This window comes from Gymnoscopelus braueri (genome assembly GCF_963280865.1).
Source record: "Gymnoscopelus braueri genome assembly, chromosome: 10".
NCBI lineage: Eukaryota > Metazoa > Chordata > Actinopteri > Myctophiformes > Myctophidae > Gymnoscopelus > Gymnoscopelus braueri.
The window spans coordinates 54,410,772-54,428,945 of NC_137611.1; the positions used below are offsets into that span (position 1 = coordinate 54,410,772).

Genomic DNA, 18,174 nt, shown 5'->3' on the forward strand with positions numbered 1-18,174 from the left:
ACACACACACACACACACACACACACACAGGAGCTTGCCCTGAGAAAGGAGGAGCTCGCACTATGAGCTTGTAGATCTGCTATTTTTGAAAAATCATGGAAATCTTTACAGATGTCTCCTAAATCCTAACAGTTTTCTGAAACACTTATGTTGCTATAATATGTGGTTCTCTAACTTTTTTATGTCTATATTATATGTCTATATTATATATATATATATATATATATATATATATATATATGTGTGTGTGTGTGTGTGTGTGTGTGTGTGTGAGAACGCTCCCCCCTCCCCACACCCCTGGCAGGCTGGCCCTCTCCTCCTACACAGGACAGAAAAGAACCAATCATTAGGACCAAATGCAAACCAAACACAGAACAAAACCCATGACCACAAATGTAGTGAAGGAGTCATCACAATGTATTGTATAGGCTTCGAGCCTTATAGGCCTCGAACCCTTAATAATAATTCAAAGTTCAACATCAATAAATTGGTCATCGAGAGCTCATGAGTGCATACTGCATACTGTATACTGCAGTGGTTTTAAACCTTTTGTGCCCATGCCACACCAATGGGCAAGTCAAAACCTCAAGCCACACCTGTATTCATAGCAACAAATAGCAGATCTACAAGCTTTTACTGAGCTTGTAGATCATCTTTTTTTTCCTTTTATGCCATTTATGACAATTTGTGAAAATAAATAAATACAAATAAAATCTCTGCCTATAATCACATGCCCAAAATAGGGATGCCAGGTTTGAAGTGGTAAATGCAGACTGTAGATGTGACCCCCCAAAATAATCATATTTGAACTGGGGACCCCCATTTTGTTTCACTTGGTTCCACAGATAAATATTGTGAAAATAGCAGAACTACAAGCCCTCTTCTTCCTCTCTTCCTCCCCTCTGTCTGTCTGTCTGTGTGTCTGTCTCTCACACAGTGAGATGTCTCTCTTCACATAGTTCACAAACATTTACAACTGAGTGCGCAAAAAATGGAACCAAATGGACCTGATTGAATCAGCAATCTATGCAGTGGTTCTCAACCTTTTCAGGCCGTGACCCCCCAAAATAATCATATTTGAACTGGGGACCCCCATTTAGTTTGACTCGGTTTCACAGATAAATATTGTGAAAATAGCAGATCTACAAGCTTAGAGGTTGTGAGCTTGTAGATCGGCTATTTTCACACAGTAGTGTGCAGTGTGCACGCGCACACACACACACACACACACACACACACACCTTCGCATTGATGCATGTTTGTTTTGGGTAGCCCATCTCGACAACGACGGCGGGGGAGGGGATCCACGGGACAGTTCGTTTCAAACGAAGAGGGTAGATGCGGTGTTGTGGTGGTCTCGCGTTTTTGCATCGGCTGTTTGTTTTGTGTCGCCCATCTCTCCTCTGTGCATTACATTCACCCATTCACACACACATTCATACACCGATGGCGGAGGAAACCATGCAAGGCACCAACCTGCTCATCGGGAGCGATTAGGGGTTCAGCGTCTTGCGCATGGACACCTTGAGTTGACGCTAACTCTGGGGGAGCCCCCCAGCCCGGGATCGAACTGGGAACTTTGCGGTTTCCAGTTCACTCTACCTGGCCACTCTACCCCTGAGCCACTGCCGCCCCACCTCATAGAGTTAAAAATAGGTCCACGACTATGATTAACGTCATGTTTCACCTCGATGCCATAGTTGCAGTAGCCTATAGCTGTTGTGGAGAGTATTTACGCATCTGTGTTGGATATTTCATCTTCAACCTGCACTGTTGCTAAACTGTAGGGCAACTTGCCAACTTTACTCACAGGTGCCCTTGTAGTAGCCTAGTATCTGTGACATATTCTAACTCGTAATGATACAACTTGTGTGTGACTGACTGTTAAATACACAACTTTATGTAATGTAACTTGTAACCGGACCGCGTCTCTGTCTGACTGCCGAAACCACAGTCTCTACGCAGCAGCAGCAACAACTACGCAACAGCAGCAACAACTCTCTTCTTCCTGTTGTACCTTCACAATAAAGTGTCTCCTATTTACCGCCAAATGCAGCACATTTTACACTGGTTATTATTAACAGGAAATAGGTGTAAATTAACAGCGTGTGACGCACTCTTTCTTTCTACCTCTTTCTCTCCCAGAAACACACGCACGCTGTTAAGAGAGAGAGAGAGAGAGAGAGCTTGCAAAGAGGATTTCATTTGAAATGTGCCTGATTTGCGGTGATAATTAATGAACTGCCGTGTCATTATCAACCGGTCAGGATGTCCGAAGAGATTTATTTTTTCCGGTCTTTGTCATAAAAAATTGGTCAAAACCGGCAATTATCGGACTAACGCGACCTCTGGCGCGCGTATGCATATATGAGCACGAGCGTGAGAATGTCACGTGAACACGCTTGCCTCCGGTTCTCACTTCTCACGGGCGATAGTCTCTCCAGAGGCTCAGAGCCAGAATGTGTTTACTTTCGGTTTGTAAAACCTGACGTTACCCGCCGCCGTGCGGCTTAGAGTCTTTTGTAATAGTGTTTGGCGTGATCACTTGACCGGATCACGTGACTTTTCAACATCTCTTTCATCTACATGAAAAATATTAACCCACGATGTGCTGAAGGGTCCAATTTAACATAAACCACTGAAAAGACCAGTTCACATAGATCTACGCGAATGGCGGTGAACGGTTGGATTTGGATTCGCGTAGATCTACGCGAATGGCAGGGAATGTGTTAACATACATACTTTAAATACTTCAGAGAAAATGAATAACAAAAAAGAATAATATGCTGCATTGAAGTAGATATACTAACTTTTGTCAAACTAGTATCACAATACTCTCACAATAACACCATTGAGTTTCTCAGTGGTGAATGCACAGATAGCCCTACAATCGCCAATACTGGCTAAACCCACTATTTGAGGATTTAGGAGTGAGCAAGGGGAATTCCCGTGCAAAAGTTGTCATTTTGGGACACCTGCCTTATCCCTAAAACACCTGCACTACCCGTTACATTATGCATAGGTGTGGTTTGGGCGTTACAATAATAAAACCAATCAACATGCCAGATGCCATTGCCTTTAAGAGAAGACTGCGCAAGCCAATATCCCCAATGCAATCTTACGCTCTCCTCTCTCCCTCTGCCAGTGTTGCCAGGTCTGCTTATCATAAGCCACATTGGGCTTGTTTTTCTGTAAAGTTGCTTGTAAATAATGGTAGTTGTGGTTGTGATCTTGTAGATCGGCTATTTTCAAATAGCCAACATATATAAATATGCACATTGTTTAATGGCCGACATATAAGTTTGAAGTGCTCATGTGGCCTATTATAGTCACTTATTTTAGACTTGTTTTCATAGACCTGGTTGCTTGTTCTTCTCGCAAATTCTGGCAACGCTGCTCCTCTTTCTGCAGCCGCATTGAAGGGATTTAACATTGGACACATATGCCCAACGTTTACTTTATAGGCTATAGCCTTTGATTGTCTTTCAATAAAACCACATTTGATAGACATACGTATCACCTACTGTACATGTTACTGATTACAGAGAATTTTATATTTTTGTAATCAGTTCATTATTTCCTGCATAATCGATGAATACAACTGAAGTGTGTAATTCGGAGAGCATTGCATTGCGTGACACACAAATTGTCTTTGAATAGACTATCATCTTATATAAACACCACTGACACAAGGAATTGACACTCTCCCTTCTGCATTATAGGAAAATTAGAATCACAAAGATTTGTTGAGAATTAGGATAGAGGGAGACCTCGAATGTTGTGCCGTTGTGTGCGCCCTGGCCGACTCCAAACATCCATTGCAGGCGCTCGCTCTACCAAACCAATTTGGCTTAGCGGATGGTTTTATATTCCGCTATGCACTGTCCGAAACGTGTGTGGTCAAAATAGCAATTTTGGGGATAATGCAACAACACGCCCACGGCCACACCTCCAGCCGTAAATAGTGGAGTCGGCATAATGAATACAGGTATAGCGGCCGCAAAATAGCGTTTAGGGACATTGCCAGCTCCCTTACCCGTAATTCACGGGTAGTGGGCAGTAATTCAAGGCTATTGGGCAGTGGGTGCGGGACTGCGGGTAATAGCAATGCCAATTATAGGGCCCACAGTGTCAGTTACACTGCCTGACAACAGGAAGTCTACTTTAATGAAGAACAATATTAGTATTTTTAGACATTATGAATTGTTTTCATAGTTGTTGGTAGTTATCTAATTACTTTATTTGTTTATTTAGACAGGACAGAGCATATTAATGAACGTCACATGAACGTAAATACACCGGATTTAGCAAAGATGCTAATTTTCATCCGCAGTCCACACAAAACAGAAAAACAGAAAAACAATAACATCAGAAAACAGACAAACGGTGAAATACAATTACATTACATCACATAGCCTAAAAAAAAACTAAAATATGATCACAAATGGTTGCAGCTTTGGTTTTCAAGCAACCATCTTTTCACATTGAATTTAAAAGATGGAAATGTAGCACAATCCCTTATATGTAGAGGAAGGCCATTCCATGCTACACAACCCTGTACTGAGAGGACATTTTGACCGAAGGTTGTTTGCCGGTGCGGCACTTCACAATCTCCTCGAGTGGTTGACAATGCTGCAGGATGTTAGTTGTAATTATCAGTGTACAGTGTTTCCCTTAGGATGAAGTTGTAACTGCGGCGCTGAATATTAATGTCTCACACGTGGCCCAGAAAATAAGTCCAGTGTCTTTGAGATTGACAGCTGTCGCAGAGTCACGTGGCCCTGTGGACCACCTACAGGCAAAACACTGTGTATGGGCAATACCGAGGCTTGTTTTTTTTGCTAGATCATTATTAAGATGATCTTCAAATGTTTATTTCACAGATGTTTCCTTGCACATACTAATCAAATAATTATGTTTGTTGTAATGTTAAGCTGAATTTATACTCCATACGCAACGGTGTTCTTAACAAAATAAACATCTACAAGGTGACCACACACCTTGCATTGCGATGCAATGATGACTTCCAAATGTGTCATTTTTGGGAGGCGATGCAGTCAGCACTTTATGTAATGGAGTTACGTTTTAATCTTTTATTCAGAAAATGATAATCCTCCTGATAAAAATTGGTTTGCTTCAAAGTTGACTTTTACCCGATGCCTGTTATAACTTGATTTATTATGCTGAGATGATCTGGTAAGCGTAAAAAAAAAAATCTGAATATGAAGCAATATGGCTTTCTGTAAATAGACAGACTCCGAGCCGACCCATAGACTTCGGTTGTAAATAGAGAATATTCACATAATATTCAAACATGTATTGCCAAAACAAACTTGCCTTTCCACTCGTTCTGTCCTCTCCTCCCCTTAAGTGTGTAACAACTAAGACATGAAGCGTCCAGGCTGATAATGCAAAATAATATAGCTTTAGTTTATAAAGACATAAGATGGAGATGTCCATCGTTAAATAATAAATGAATGAATGAATGAATAAATAATTTACATAAAAGTTAAGGAGCGGCATTGATTGTGGCACATTTTACTGTGTATTTATAACAGGAGCCATGTGCAATACATCCATTGGGTCAGAGATAGCAGTATATATATAATTTACATCTGCCAGCCCTTTTGGTTACTATAGTAGTAGTGAAGTTAAATACAGTACCTTATTATCAAATTGGTTCTGCATTATTTTGTCTTGCACTAACAGAAATAATGTTATTATACTCACAAATATCAACCATAATAAAGCATTTAGCAAAACTTTGTACATTGGACAATGGTCCTAAGCTATGTAGCTATCTTACAAACACGTTGTAGATCACATACAACTCTGGACTCTGTACATGTGCTAAATAATGAATACATGTGCATTCATTCATGTATTAACAACTGTACATTTATAAATGCATTAATAATACACATGAACATGTATTAATGTTAACACTAATTCATTGTAACACTACAGTTGATTTGATTGATTTCATTGTAGAATGTTGACAACAGTAGTGTCATTCATTACTCACTGTGTTTAAGAGATTATGACTATAATTAATCATAGTAATATAATTATTCACACAGTGAAGGAGAGAGGACTAACTGCAGGAGGGAAGGCAGGGATTGTGATTACAGTGATTATCATCTTGCTGGCATTAATACTGGGATATTTCTACTGGAAAAATCAGAAACAAACTGGTAAGTCTTTAACTGTTTAACTATCATCTATGTATCTATAATGATAACAATGATTAATGTCTCCACACTGACCAACCTCTGTCTCACATCTGTCTCACATCATCTGTCTCACCTCTGTCTCACATCTTTACTACAACCAGGCAAAGACAACACCGATTTAGGTAAGAGACAGAGAGAGAGAGAGAGAGAGAGAGAGAGAGAGAGAGAGAGTGAGTGTGAGTGTGAGTGTGAGTGTGAGTGTGAGTGTGAGTGTGAGTGTGAGTGTGAGTGTGTGAGAGAAAGAGAGAGAGAGAGAGAGAGAGAGAGAGAGTGTGTGTGTGTGTGTGTGTGTGTGTGTGTGTGTGTGTGTGTGTGTGTGTGTGCGTGCGTGCGTGCGTGCGTGCGTGCGTGCGTGCGTGCGTGCGTGCGTGCGTGCGTGCGTGCGTGCGTGCGTGCGTGCGTGAGTGAGTGAAGTTCACAACTCAACATGTGAGCTTCTAGATCGGTTATTCATCATACAATTAAACACATGCCACATTAAAAAGTATAAAGAGCTGAAATTGTTAAAGCAATGATTTGCTTTGGTCATACATGCTTTTGTCATGAAGGCCCTCAAGTAAACATTAAAACACATTTTGCTCAAACATTAAATGTCTCTCTTGTGTTTCAGAGGGGACACCATTGAATGCAGTCTCTCCAGGTGGGTCCTTTGTTTTATATGAACTGATATTCAAATTGACTTAGAACCAACTTAATTGTTTATATGTTTTCACATGCAAATGATGTGTGACTTTATTGGTTGATTGTCTGACTTTGCAGGGTCACACTATTTCCTAACAATTAACAAAATAAGACAAAGATTTTTTTTGTAAAATTATTGGAAACATCATTAAACATTTTTGACTGAACTGAAAATGATAGTCAAGAGTGAAACATGTGTGGAGTGTGGACTCCCTTTTTGTCTCTGACTACACCTGTTTTGTGACCAGTTTTCTATGTAAGATAATGTTGTAAAAAAAAGAAAAAGAAAATCTCTGCCACAAAATATCCTATCAATAATTTGATTGATAGTAACTTTGAACATTGCTGACTAAGTCTACTGTGGGACATTGCAAAGCTTAGTTCAATTGTCTCATACCCTGTGTTATAGAGGATCATCCATCAGTCCAGTCCTGGCCTCTTTACACTGGCTTACACAGTGTTTACACAGGATTGTCCACACCGTTCGCTATTAAGGGGTTTGTCTGTACATAAAACCAAAAAGCCAAAATGTTTGACAAAATATTGAAGTAGTCTCTCCTAAATGTATTGAGTTTGGGACAAAGATCAAACATGTGACTCAGGTTACATGGAGAAGCTGGTGCTCACTTATAGAGCTCTGTATAGTCAGGCCCCGGGATACTTAACTGACCTGCTCCCACGTTATGTGTCCAGCAGGGCATAAGGTCTGCTGAACAGGGTCTGTAGATGTTTAGTCTGGGAGGCTTCGGCTCAAAGCCTGGACAGCAGGGGCGCGGCCACTGATTTCTGATTCAAATCAACAGCCAATGAAGAAAAGGGGGCGGGATCCACATGCAGTGGGTCTTACATGTAAATAGGAGCGACGGGAAGCAATTTCCCCTTGAGAAATTGCGGCCGCCATTGTTGTGTACTGCTGTTTGCCTCTCGTCGGACTTTTTAGACGAGTAGACCGGTAAGAGGCGTGTCCGCTCAGATTCTGAGCGCAACGCACATCCGGCCCACAGATAGCAGGGCTTTGGCCCAGAAGTTCCTTCGCCCCTCCCGTTTGTATGAGAGCGGGCGAAAACTTCTGGGAACTCAGATTAGTAGATGTTAGCAACACTAAACTAAAAGCTAAAGGTGACAAAGCCTTTCAGGCTGTAGTCCCTAAACTTTGGAATACTCTTCCACAAGTTCTGAGAGATGCAGCCTCTGTGGACATTTTTAAGAACAACCTTAACATGTTACTGTTTGAACGAGTGTTTGCTGATGTTTCATGAGTTTATTTCCATGCTTGTGTTGTTGTCCTGTTTTAAATGAATTGTACAGCCTTTTTCTGCTTAAATACCTTGTTTTGTTTTTAATCTCACTGTATGCAAAGCACTTTGTGAGATCTCTCAGTGAGAATTGCTAAATAAATAAAATGCACTTACTTAACTTACTTACTTACTTACTTAATTACTTACTGTCACACCAGTAGTTAGCTATAAGATTATTAGCCTACAAAATGAAATAATAATTATAGAGTGTTAGCCTTCTATAACTTAGAGATTTTTTAAAATTATGCAATAATTAACCTGTCATCTGTTGCTGTAACATGATCAACACACTTTAATGATTATTTCATACATTACTGAGGCTGTCATTGATTTTCTGTCTGTCTTTCTTTCTTTCATTCATAGATGATGATGATGAAATTCGGATTGTGATGGTTGGGAAGACTGGAGCTGGAAAGAGTGCCAGTGGAAACACCATCCTGGGTTCTAAAGTGTTTGAATCCACACTTTCAGCAGAATCTCAGACAAAGAGGTGTAAGAAGCTCAGTTGTAAAGTGGATGGTAGAAAGGTTTCTGTTATTGACTCTCCAGGCTTTTTTGACACCGGGTTCAGCGAAGACAAAAACCTTACAGAGATCAGAAAGTGTATTTCTCGTGCTGCTCCTGGTCCCCATGCGTTCCTGGCTGTGATCCGAATGGGAAGATTCACAGATGAGGAGATAAAAAGTTTGGAAAATACTCAGGAAGCATTTGGACAAAAGTCAAATGAATACACCATGATTCTCTTCACTCATGGTGACCAGCTTGACGATTCAGTTAAAAAATATGTGAATTCTCCAAAACTACAGGAATTACTCAGCAAGTATAGTGGTCTTTATCATGTCTTCAACAACAAAACTAAAGATCACTCTCAGGTCACTGAGCTGCTGAAGAAAATCAACAAGATGGTGAAGAAGAACGGTGGAAGCTACTACACCAACGAGATGTTCCAAAAAGCAAAGAAACAAGGTGAGAGAAAGAAGCCATTCCTCTTTGCTTTCATTATTATTTTATTTAGCCTTTATTTAACCAGGATAAAACCACATTGAGACATTATTAATTTGAAAATCATTTTAAAATAGTGAAAATAGCCGCTCTACAGCGACGTGTTGTGAGCTTGTAGATCGGCTATTTTCACAATTTTTTAATGTTTTTCAAAATAATAAAACGTGCGTAATAAGATTAGTCATAAGGCATAAGACGCAGCGCCAAATAGGGCCCAAAGTCCTAAAAGAGTGTGAACTGGCCAAGAAGCATAGATATTTCACAACATTGCCAGAATGACAAAATACAGGACAGTACAGGACAAATGACAACCATATAGCATCCGTACAACACACTGACTACCTAGAGAGCTCAGAGAGAATAACCAAGAAAAATAGAAATAAAATATAACAAGAACAGATCAAGAAAGACACCAGTAGGAAACTTGAAATATGTTTTACAATTGGATACACATCAAAGCAAGAGTTACTGGTAAGTACATCCATGGTATTCCTTTTAAAACTCCTTAGAGGAATCAGGGAAGCCAATTTGAGTCTGGCCTTCAGGTCATTCCACGACCAAGGCCCATATAAGAAAGACTTCTCTTACCAGCATCAGAATTTGATGAAGGCATCACATAGTGCAGCCAAGCATTAGATCTGAGGTTAAGAGTGTTCTGAACTAAGACAAAATGGTTACACCATTAACAGAGCTGTCATTGGAGGAGTAACTGGTGGGAGGGTCTTGTCATAGGGAGCTGTTATTAGCCAAATTCCAATACTTGAACATCCATCCTTGCGTCCTCCACTCACGTCCTCCACTCGTACCTTAGTCTAGCCTTTTAGCGAGGAGGTGAGGATTAGATGTGAGGATGTGTTAATTATCTCTGTGTACAAATTACCTTGCGGGTCAATTCAGGGGTGAAAGTGGCTACAAGGTCTTGCCGGAACTGCCGGGGTTGCACGGCCGAATCTTTTTTGGGGGGTCCCCAAAATGCATAGAAAACTGCATAGGTTAGGTATAACTATAGGCTTGAAGTTCTTGCCAGAACTGTACCCCAACCTCCATTTCCTCATATATTTTTTCCTCATTCATGCATCCCTGAAGATCAATTTCTTAATCCTGGTATGGTGTAGAAATGACAAGCACATGATATCATGCATAGAAAATAGTTTATTTAAACAAAACCTGGAGTATTTCCAATTGTCTATACTTTTACTTCTACTCTACTACATCTCAGAGGCAAATATTGTACTTTTACTCCACTACAATTATTTGAAAACTTTAGTTACTAGTTTCTTTGCAAATATAAATTATTACATTATGAAACATACATTAACCACTTTGGCCCTATTTTATAGCCGATCTACAAGCTCACAAGCTTGTAGATCTGCTATTTTCAAACATTTTAGTACTTTTACTTTTGGTACTTTAAGTACATTTTGATACCAATACTTTTGTACTTTGACTCAAGTAAATTTTCAATTACGGACTTTTACTTGTAACAGGGTGCTTTACATACATACATTGCAGTATTGATACTTTTAAGTAATTGAGTACTTTTTCCACCACTGTACCTGGGCGTTGTTCTACAAACTTTGTTTTTAACCACATTGTCAGCTGCCTCAACTCTCTCTTCTTTTCTCTTAAACATTTTTTTAAATTGCATTCTTCATCAAACCTGTGTATATTTCCCCTCGTGTTTCTTTTTATTTATTTATTTTCCAGAAAATAACTATGCTAGTCTGTCAGCCAACCAGAAACATGTTTTGAACGTTGGTGGGATTTAATTTGTCGTAGAGCCCGCCTGCTTTATCCGGTAATTTGCACACAAACACATAGGTAAATGGTGCATTTATATATATATCATAGGCACGGACAAAGGCCGTTTCCGTATCCGTTCTATACCGGATCTCTTAGCTGCAAAGTGAATTGATCCCATTCCCAGTCGCATGTTTGTTGCGCACGCATGCGCAAATTGACGCGACTCGCTGGAGAAGGCGAGCCACTTCCAAGCTCCGTAGAATAAATAAACACTGTAAAAATAGCATGGATTAAGCTGACACAAACACACAGTGGAACAATTCAAAAGCACTTTATTAGAAAACTTAACTAATAACACTTGTGTATGTTAATCTGATGTTAGTAGATTATGTTTTCTTCTTGAACATGGCCATGGGCCTGTGGCAGATTATTTAATATGGGATTTTGACAGCTACCTTCGACTTCTTCTTAACGGAACGGCGTTACGGCACCGAATCCTTTACCCACTTTCACCCCTGGGTCAATTTGACTACATTTGTACACTCTAAACAGTTAAAAATGGATAAATGAACACTGATGATTTTGCTGTGCAGTTGGAGGTGTGTCACACTGCATTACCCAATGAATGATGATGGCAAAGCTTGAATGAGACATATCTAAGTCAAGAAATAGACTGGGGGAAGTACATACAACGGGTTTACTTACTCCCATTGGTCAAAATCTAAATCATTTGGCACACATATAAGTCTGCACATGAAGAACACATTTGCTACTGTGACCCGCCATGACCTCAGCCTCTTCGCCATTTTGCATTCTATGAAAAAAAGTGAGTGTGCGTGAAACATGAAACATTCAATCATAACTCTTTGTTTGCTACAAAGATTATTTTCTAAATGTGTCCAAAACTCAATACAAAATGTCCAATGTAAATCTTTGGTACAAATAGGAACCCATGATGGAGGAAACTCCTTTGTTAACCTACAAAAACACTCTATTCTATTGGTTCCCAAACGTTTTAGCTCGAGACCCAGAAGAGAAATGTGACATCTCCCCGTGACCCAAACTAGTGAAACCCAAACTAGTGAAAAAAGCTGAAAATGCATCGCATTTTCAGCTTGTAGATCTGCTATTTTTTTTCTAATTCACTGAATTTCTTTGATTTATTCGTTCATGTATGAAATTCTTTTGAAAAATATTAGATTTATTTTTCCTGAATAATGTTGATGTTTTTTTGTTGACATTTTTGAAAATTCTTTAAAATAATAGTTAAAAACTAAATGTAGGAAAACGAAACAAAGGGGATATTTTACTTGTGACCCATACAAATGGGTCTGCGGCCCATAAATGGGTCCCAACCCATTGTTTGGGAACCAGTGCTTTATTCCTTACATTTTAGTTTTAAAACACATTTTACAAATAAACCTTTTATAGAAATGTCACCAAGAATGTAATTGTTTTATGGCCTTTTCACCCGATACAGCCCTACTGAAGGAGGTAAAAGAACATGTAAGTAAAAGTATTGAAACATTCACAAAAATATGTTGAATAGTAACAGTACAATAGAAAACTCCTGTGTCAGTAGTAAGTTGTTAGTTTAATTAACAGTTCATAGTAATACTGTACATGCAGTGTGTTGTGATTAGTTGTTCAGCAGACATTGTGGTGTATTCTGTATTTGATTGATTGATTGATTGATTGATTGATTGATTGATTGATTGATTGATTGATTGATTGATTGATTGATTGATTGAAACCTTTATTTATTCTCGAAAAGAGCATTGAGGTTCACCCTCATTTGCAATTTGTTTCAAACTCTAAATAAAATGTGTCTGATGTTTTTAGGAGGAGCAGTATGAGCTGAACAGCAAACCTAGAGGACTCTGTCTGATTATTGTCAATGAAAAGTTTGAGAGTGGAAAAAAACGACTTTGGGCAATCAAGGATGCTCGTATGAATGTTGTGTGGATACTGTGACAAATACCATCATACTGGTGGTTGTTTATAATGTTGTTTATCTATCATTAATCATTAATTGCTCTTGACGAGCGTGTCAACTTGACATATAAAATGTAAACATGAAACTAAACACTATGCTGTAAATGGATGTTTGGTGTTTGAAGCTTAAGCACTATTTTATAATTATTACTTCAATATTGAATGGTAAAAATAGCCAATCTATGAGCTCGAAAAGCTTTGCACCATGATGCATTGTGAGCTTATAACAATAACAATAACAATAACAATAACAATAACAATAACAATAACAACAACAATAATAATAATAAATGCATTTGATTTGTAGCACTTTTCATCCACATGGAATCTCAGAGTGCTACAGAGTTAAATATATAATCAAACAAAAGGAATACAAAGGATTAAAAACAGGGTCAAAACTGGTATTCAGCCTTCCTGAATAAAAAGTATTTTTAGGCCTGTCTTAACCCATTCAGACCTGAGGCCCATTCTACAAATGCCTTCTAAATCAGGAGTTCTCACACTTTTTCGTGCCATGGACCCCCACATTGATATGTATCTGTATGTATATGGCCGCGGACCCCCATTTGAAAATGTTTTGTGCAAGGGACCCTTTCAAGATTTATCAAAAATGTTCAAAAATAGCAGATGTACAAGCTCACAGCGCATCACTTCATGCTGCGCTGCAAGCTTGTAGATTTGCTATTTTTGAATAGCCAACGCAAAAATCTAAAATGACAGATGCTTTCCCGGTTTTAATGGTTAAATGTTTATTTATTCATTCATTCATTCATTTCCTATAATATCATACAGAAAACAGGGACACCAGGTTGAAAGTGATTAATAAGTGAAGGTGTGTTTGTTTTCCTCCTGCAGAGAAAGTGGGACGTTTATTCAACATGCGTGGCTTCAGGGTGTTGATGTGTAAAAACCAAACAGGAAGTCAAATGAAGAAAACACTGGAATGCATCTCTTTGAAGAACATCAATGAACTACAGGAGCTCAATGTACAGGAATGGTCCAGAGAGGACGTGAAGTTCACTGACCTTCATGTAGAGGAACCTCTACATCACACAGATGCCTTTGTTTGTTACATTAATAGTCATGGAACCAAGGGTGGTGTCATGGGGACTGATAAGGAGACCCTCTCCATTGAAGACATAACTAAACCTTTTAATGTAGAGAACTGTCCTGACCTGGAGAACAAACCCAAAGTGTTCTTATTAGAGGTCGGTCTGGAGGAGGAAAATCTGCCTGAAGAACATTCCATGAAAGAAGATTTCCTGGTCGCCATAGCAAACAAGGAGGAATATGTTACATATGCAGACTTTAATGGAGGCTTATTCACACAGTCTGTGTGCAGACAGATGGATGAAGGCTGTATCAGGTAACTCTCAACATAATTAAGAATATGAAACAAAACATAAATATAAACCAATACTGTATATGAATATATTATTAAGGAATGTTAAATCAAACTAATCTGACACTTAAATGCCTTCATTACTGCATGTTAGATCTGTAACTATTCATTCACACATTTATAATCGACTAAATTAATTAGTCTGATTAACCACTTTATTTTATACTTTGTCATACGATGGTGTGACGCTAAAATAGTGAAAATAGCAGATCTACAAGCTCACAGCGCATTGTGATGTGTTGTGAGCTTGTAGATCTGCTATTTTCACTACTATTGAAAATTTATTATTTGATTAAAATCGATATATTTGTCATAATCAATTAAATGGAAACCATATATACTTTGTTGACCGGGGTTCCCCAGGGCTCTATAATAGGTCTGCTCCTTTTCTCCCTCTACACCAAATCTCTCTGAAAATAGCTGCTCAAAGTATGTGGAAGCTCACAATGAGCTTGTAGATCTGTTATTTTTGCCTAATGTTCAGCTCCAGAATAGAGACAGTAGGGTCCATGTGGTTCACTTTACACTCTGATGCCATGTTTACATCACCACTGTTCAATCTATTCACTCACTGTGTGTGTGTGTGTGTGTGTGTGTGTGTGTGTGTGTGTGTGTGTGTGTGTGTGTGTGTGTGTGTGTGTGTGTGTGTGTGTGTGTGTGTGTGTGTGTGTGTGTGTGTGTGTGTTACAGGGGTGATGACATCCAGATCATTCTCAATAATGTCATCAAGGAGGTCAGCCAGAGGCGTATGGGAGAGGACCATGAGCCACAGATCCCTGATGTCATCAACACTCTGAAGAAGAACCTGGTATTCAGATTGAATGTTCAACCCATTCCTGATTGATTCCAAACAACTCAACACACTGACTGCATTCACACTCAACACACAAAGCATTGTGGGTAATATTGAATGTTCTGGTTACAGCTATTTTCTCTTCGTTGTGATGAACTATATGATTAAACTTGTTGTTACCAAGCTTCACTCAGTACCTGTGGAAAGCCTGGTTTCTAATACTGTACTGTTATTTACTGTTCAGATCCAGTCATTCATAAACACACACACACACACACACACACACACACAAACACACACGCACACGCACACGCACACGCACACGCACACGCACGCACGCACACACACAGACACACCTGTAGAGAGAACGGATCCACTCTAGTCATGGATAAAGTTAAATGTTGATGAACATTTTTATATCTCAGACCTAAAGATATATTTAATATCAAAATGTATGCGCACCTACAATTTCTTAAAAACTCACAGTGGGTTCCAGTTATCTCTGGAGTCATGTACATTTGGCTACGACTGCCTTCCAGATTTTGCAGGCCTGGTGGAGACTTGTGCTCTGAGGGGCGCACTTTTCTTTATTTTTTTATTGCTTAAAAGTTACAGTTGACACATAATATAGATCTGTGAGCTTGTAGATCTGCTTGTAGATCTTGCTTTTTTTTGTATACTTTAAGGCTTAAGTGTGTAAGAAAATGGAACCCTGCTTTATGGCCTGCTAAGCAGCTAAGTATAAAAGTATTATTATCTCTCTAGTGGATGAATGTTACTTCTATGTAAAGTTTACATAGAAGTAACATTCATCCATCTGTACTGTTTACAGTAAACAGTACAGTTTCAAAATTAAACACTGATTCTCAAACTTTTTTTTATTTCAAGGACCCCCAGTTTCTTATACATGATTAGGCCACAAATTCCCCATAACAATGAGTGTACTGTACAAATGGAACCAAATGGACCCTTACTGGTCCATTTGGTTCCATTTGTACACTCTCAGTACACTCTCAGAGATCTTACAGATCTCTAAAGGTCCATTCGGTTCCAAACTATCAACAATTTAGCTGAGGACCCCCTGGAACCCTTTCCAGGACCCCTGGGGGTCCCCGGACTTTGAGAACCCCTACTCTAAAAGCTTTTCTTATTTCCTTGGAGTAAAAGTATACTTAGTACCCGTAGCGTCCCGGGCTTTTAGAGGATGGAGTAGATTTGACCCAGGGTACTTTTTCCACCCCATATACTGTATATATAATTGTTTTTATTTTTTACATCCATCCAACAACCTCGCAAGGGTACAGATGAAAATTAACTCATTACTTAATGTCAGCATATTAAGAAAACATTTATTTTACGCATTTGATTATATTTGTATGTACTTATCGTATTAATTCCCTTTGCAACCCTTGGTTTTATGTTGTGCGCACACACACACTCACACACACACAAACACATACAGTAGGATTGTATTATGTGGATTAATGTAGTTTCATATCATTCATCTATTCATTTATATGTGTGTGTATTCATGTTAATTCATGTTCTGTAGTAGTTATGACTTGGTGTGTATGTGTGTGCTTTTTTGCCAAAATAAAATAGTTTTCTTATAAAGTCGTTGTCATGGCTGATTCTTTGAATGAACAAACAGATCATTACAATATGAACTGACAGCTACAATAACACACATGTCATTAATAGTGGAGTCATATCGTTCCTGTCGGGTGGAAACCTCATATGTCCAAAACTGTTACTTTTCAGGATCCAATTCAAAGCAGCAAAAATAGCCGATCTACGATTTAAAATGAATGAATTCAAATATCGCAACGCGTTTTGAGATTGTAGATCAGCTATTTTGCTACATTTGTGTGACACTATGTAGGGCATTCATTTCTGAACATAAGAGGTTTCTGCCCGGCAGAGACAATATGATCTAGTGCAGGGCTTACCAAACTGTTAGCTCCAGACCCAACAGATACAGTACAATACTGTATCTGTACCCAAACTTACACAAATATTATGAATTAACCACATAAGCCCTATTTGAAAAAATTGTGAAAGTTGTGATGCAACGTTTTGTGAGCTTGTAGATCAGCTATTTACATCATTTATTATATTTGTAAGAAAATGTGAACATTTGTGAATATTTATGCCTTGTATGACTGATTCTTTTTTGTCTTCACTTTATGTTTTGTTTTCAGAGTTTAAAGAGGAAAACTGATAGTAGATGAACTGGTTCAGTGCCACTCTTAGCAGATACTTACTTTAGACTAATTGGCCACTTTTTATTTTTTGTTATAACATTTCATACATTTTAGTGATTTGTAGCACTTTTAAATGAACCTTACTGTAAAACAACAGGTAGGTAATCTCAAGATGTGTCAGTGCTGTGTTTCACCTTGTGACTCTAGACTGATGTCATACAAAGCTTCCCCCCCTCCCCCCAGAAATGACATGCACTGCTACCAATCAACTACTATATTTTACAACACTAATAACATTATAAATACTATAATAAAGACCATTAAAGTTGAAAAAAGCAAGCTAAACGATGATTTTGGTTGTAGAAATTGAAACACATGTGCAATGGTTTGTGGGAGAAGTAGTTCCTTCAGTCTTAATACAGTATGTACACAGTCTTGCCTATCTTTGCCTTTTTGTGTTTTCCGATTATTTTTAAAAACAGAATTAAATGTTTTATGGCCATGATTCATCACATCTCTGGTTGGCTTCATTCCAAGCTTAAAACTCTTTATAAAAGGGTTTTCTGAAACATCTATGGATAAATAAATGGGATTTTTACTTCCTACATCAGCGCTGGTGAAAACCTCTGTGAAGATGGCACCAAATATGATAAAAACATGAATATAAATGGTGTCATTCTTTAGTGATGGATTTGTGCCGTAAATTTTATAATCTCTGCTGGTGTCATTTTTTGATATTTTAAGTTATATCTTTATGAACTTTGCTGAGCTTTGCACCCCACATTTAGTTACTCCAAATCAAACCAAAGTGGTCTCATTCTTT

General features: G+C 38.6%; 2 protein-coding genes and 1 long non-coding RNA gene across 3 annotated transcripts in view; 2 read left to right on the forward strand and 1 right to left on the reverse strand.

Annotated features, from left to right (window-relative positions):
• Window positions 1-14,322, forward strand: part of LOC308092816 (uncharacterized protein) — a gene marked incomplete at its 3' end in the record, with an annotated part of 71,713 nt that extends 57,391 nt beyond the window's left edge. Inside the window, exons 4-7 of the mRNA XM_080438912.1 lie at window positions 6,081-6,194; window positions 6,844-6,873; window positions 8,576-9,178; window positions 13,808-14,322. Of these exons, the coding sequence (XP_080295038.1) occupies window positions 6,081-6,194; window positions 6,844-6,873; window positions 8,576-9,178; window positions 13,808-14,322 (1,262 nt within the window). The remainder of the gene's footprint in view (window positions 1-6,080; window positions 6,195-6,843; window positions 6,874-8,575; window positions 9,179-13,807) is intronic.
• The window catches only part of LOC308093280 (uncharacterized protein), a 131,798-nt gene extending 115,883 nt beyond the window's left edge, over window positions 1-15,915 (forward strand). The window contains exon 15 of the mRNA XM_080439564.1: window positions 15,121-15,915. Within this exon, the coding sequence (XP_080295690.1) occupies window positions 15,121-15,198 (78 nt within the window). The 3' untranslated portion in view covers window positions 15,199-15,915. The remainder of the gene's footprint in view (window positions 1-15,120) is intronic.
• Window positions 1-16,728, reverse strand: part of LOC308093283 — a 97,088-nt gene extending 80,360 nt beyond the window's left edge. The window contains exon 1 of the long non-coding RNA XR_013933868.1: window positions 16,020-16,728. This is a non-coding gene — a long non-coding RNA (uncharacterized lncRNA). The remainder of the gene's footprint in view (window positions 1-16,019) is intronic.
• Between the last annotated feature and the right edge of the window lie 1,446 nt (window positions 16,729-18,174).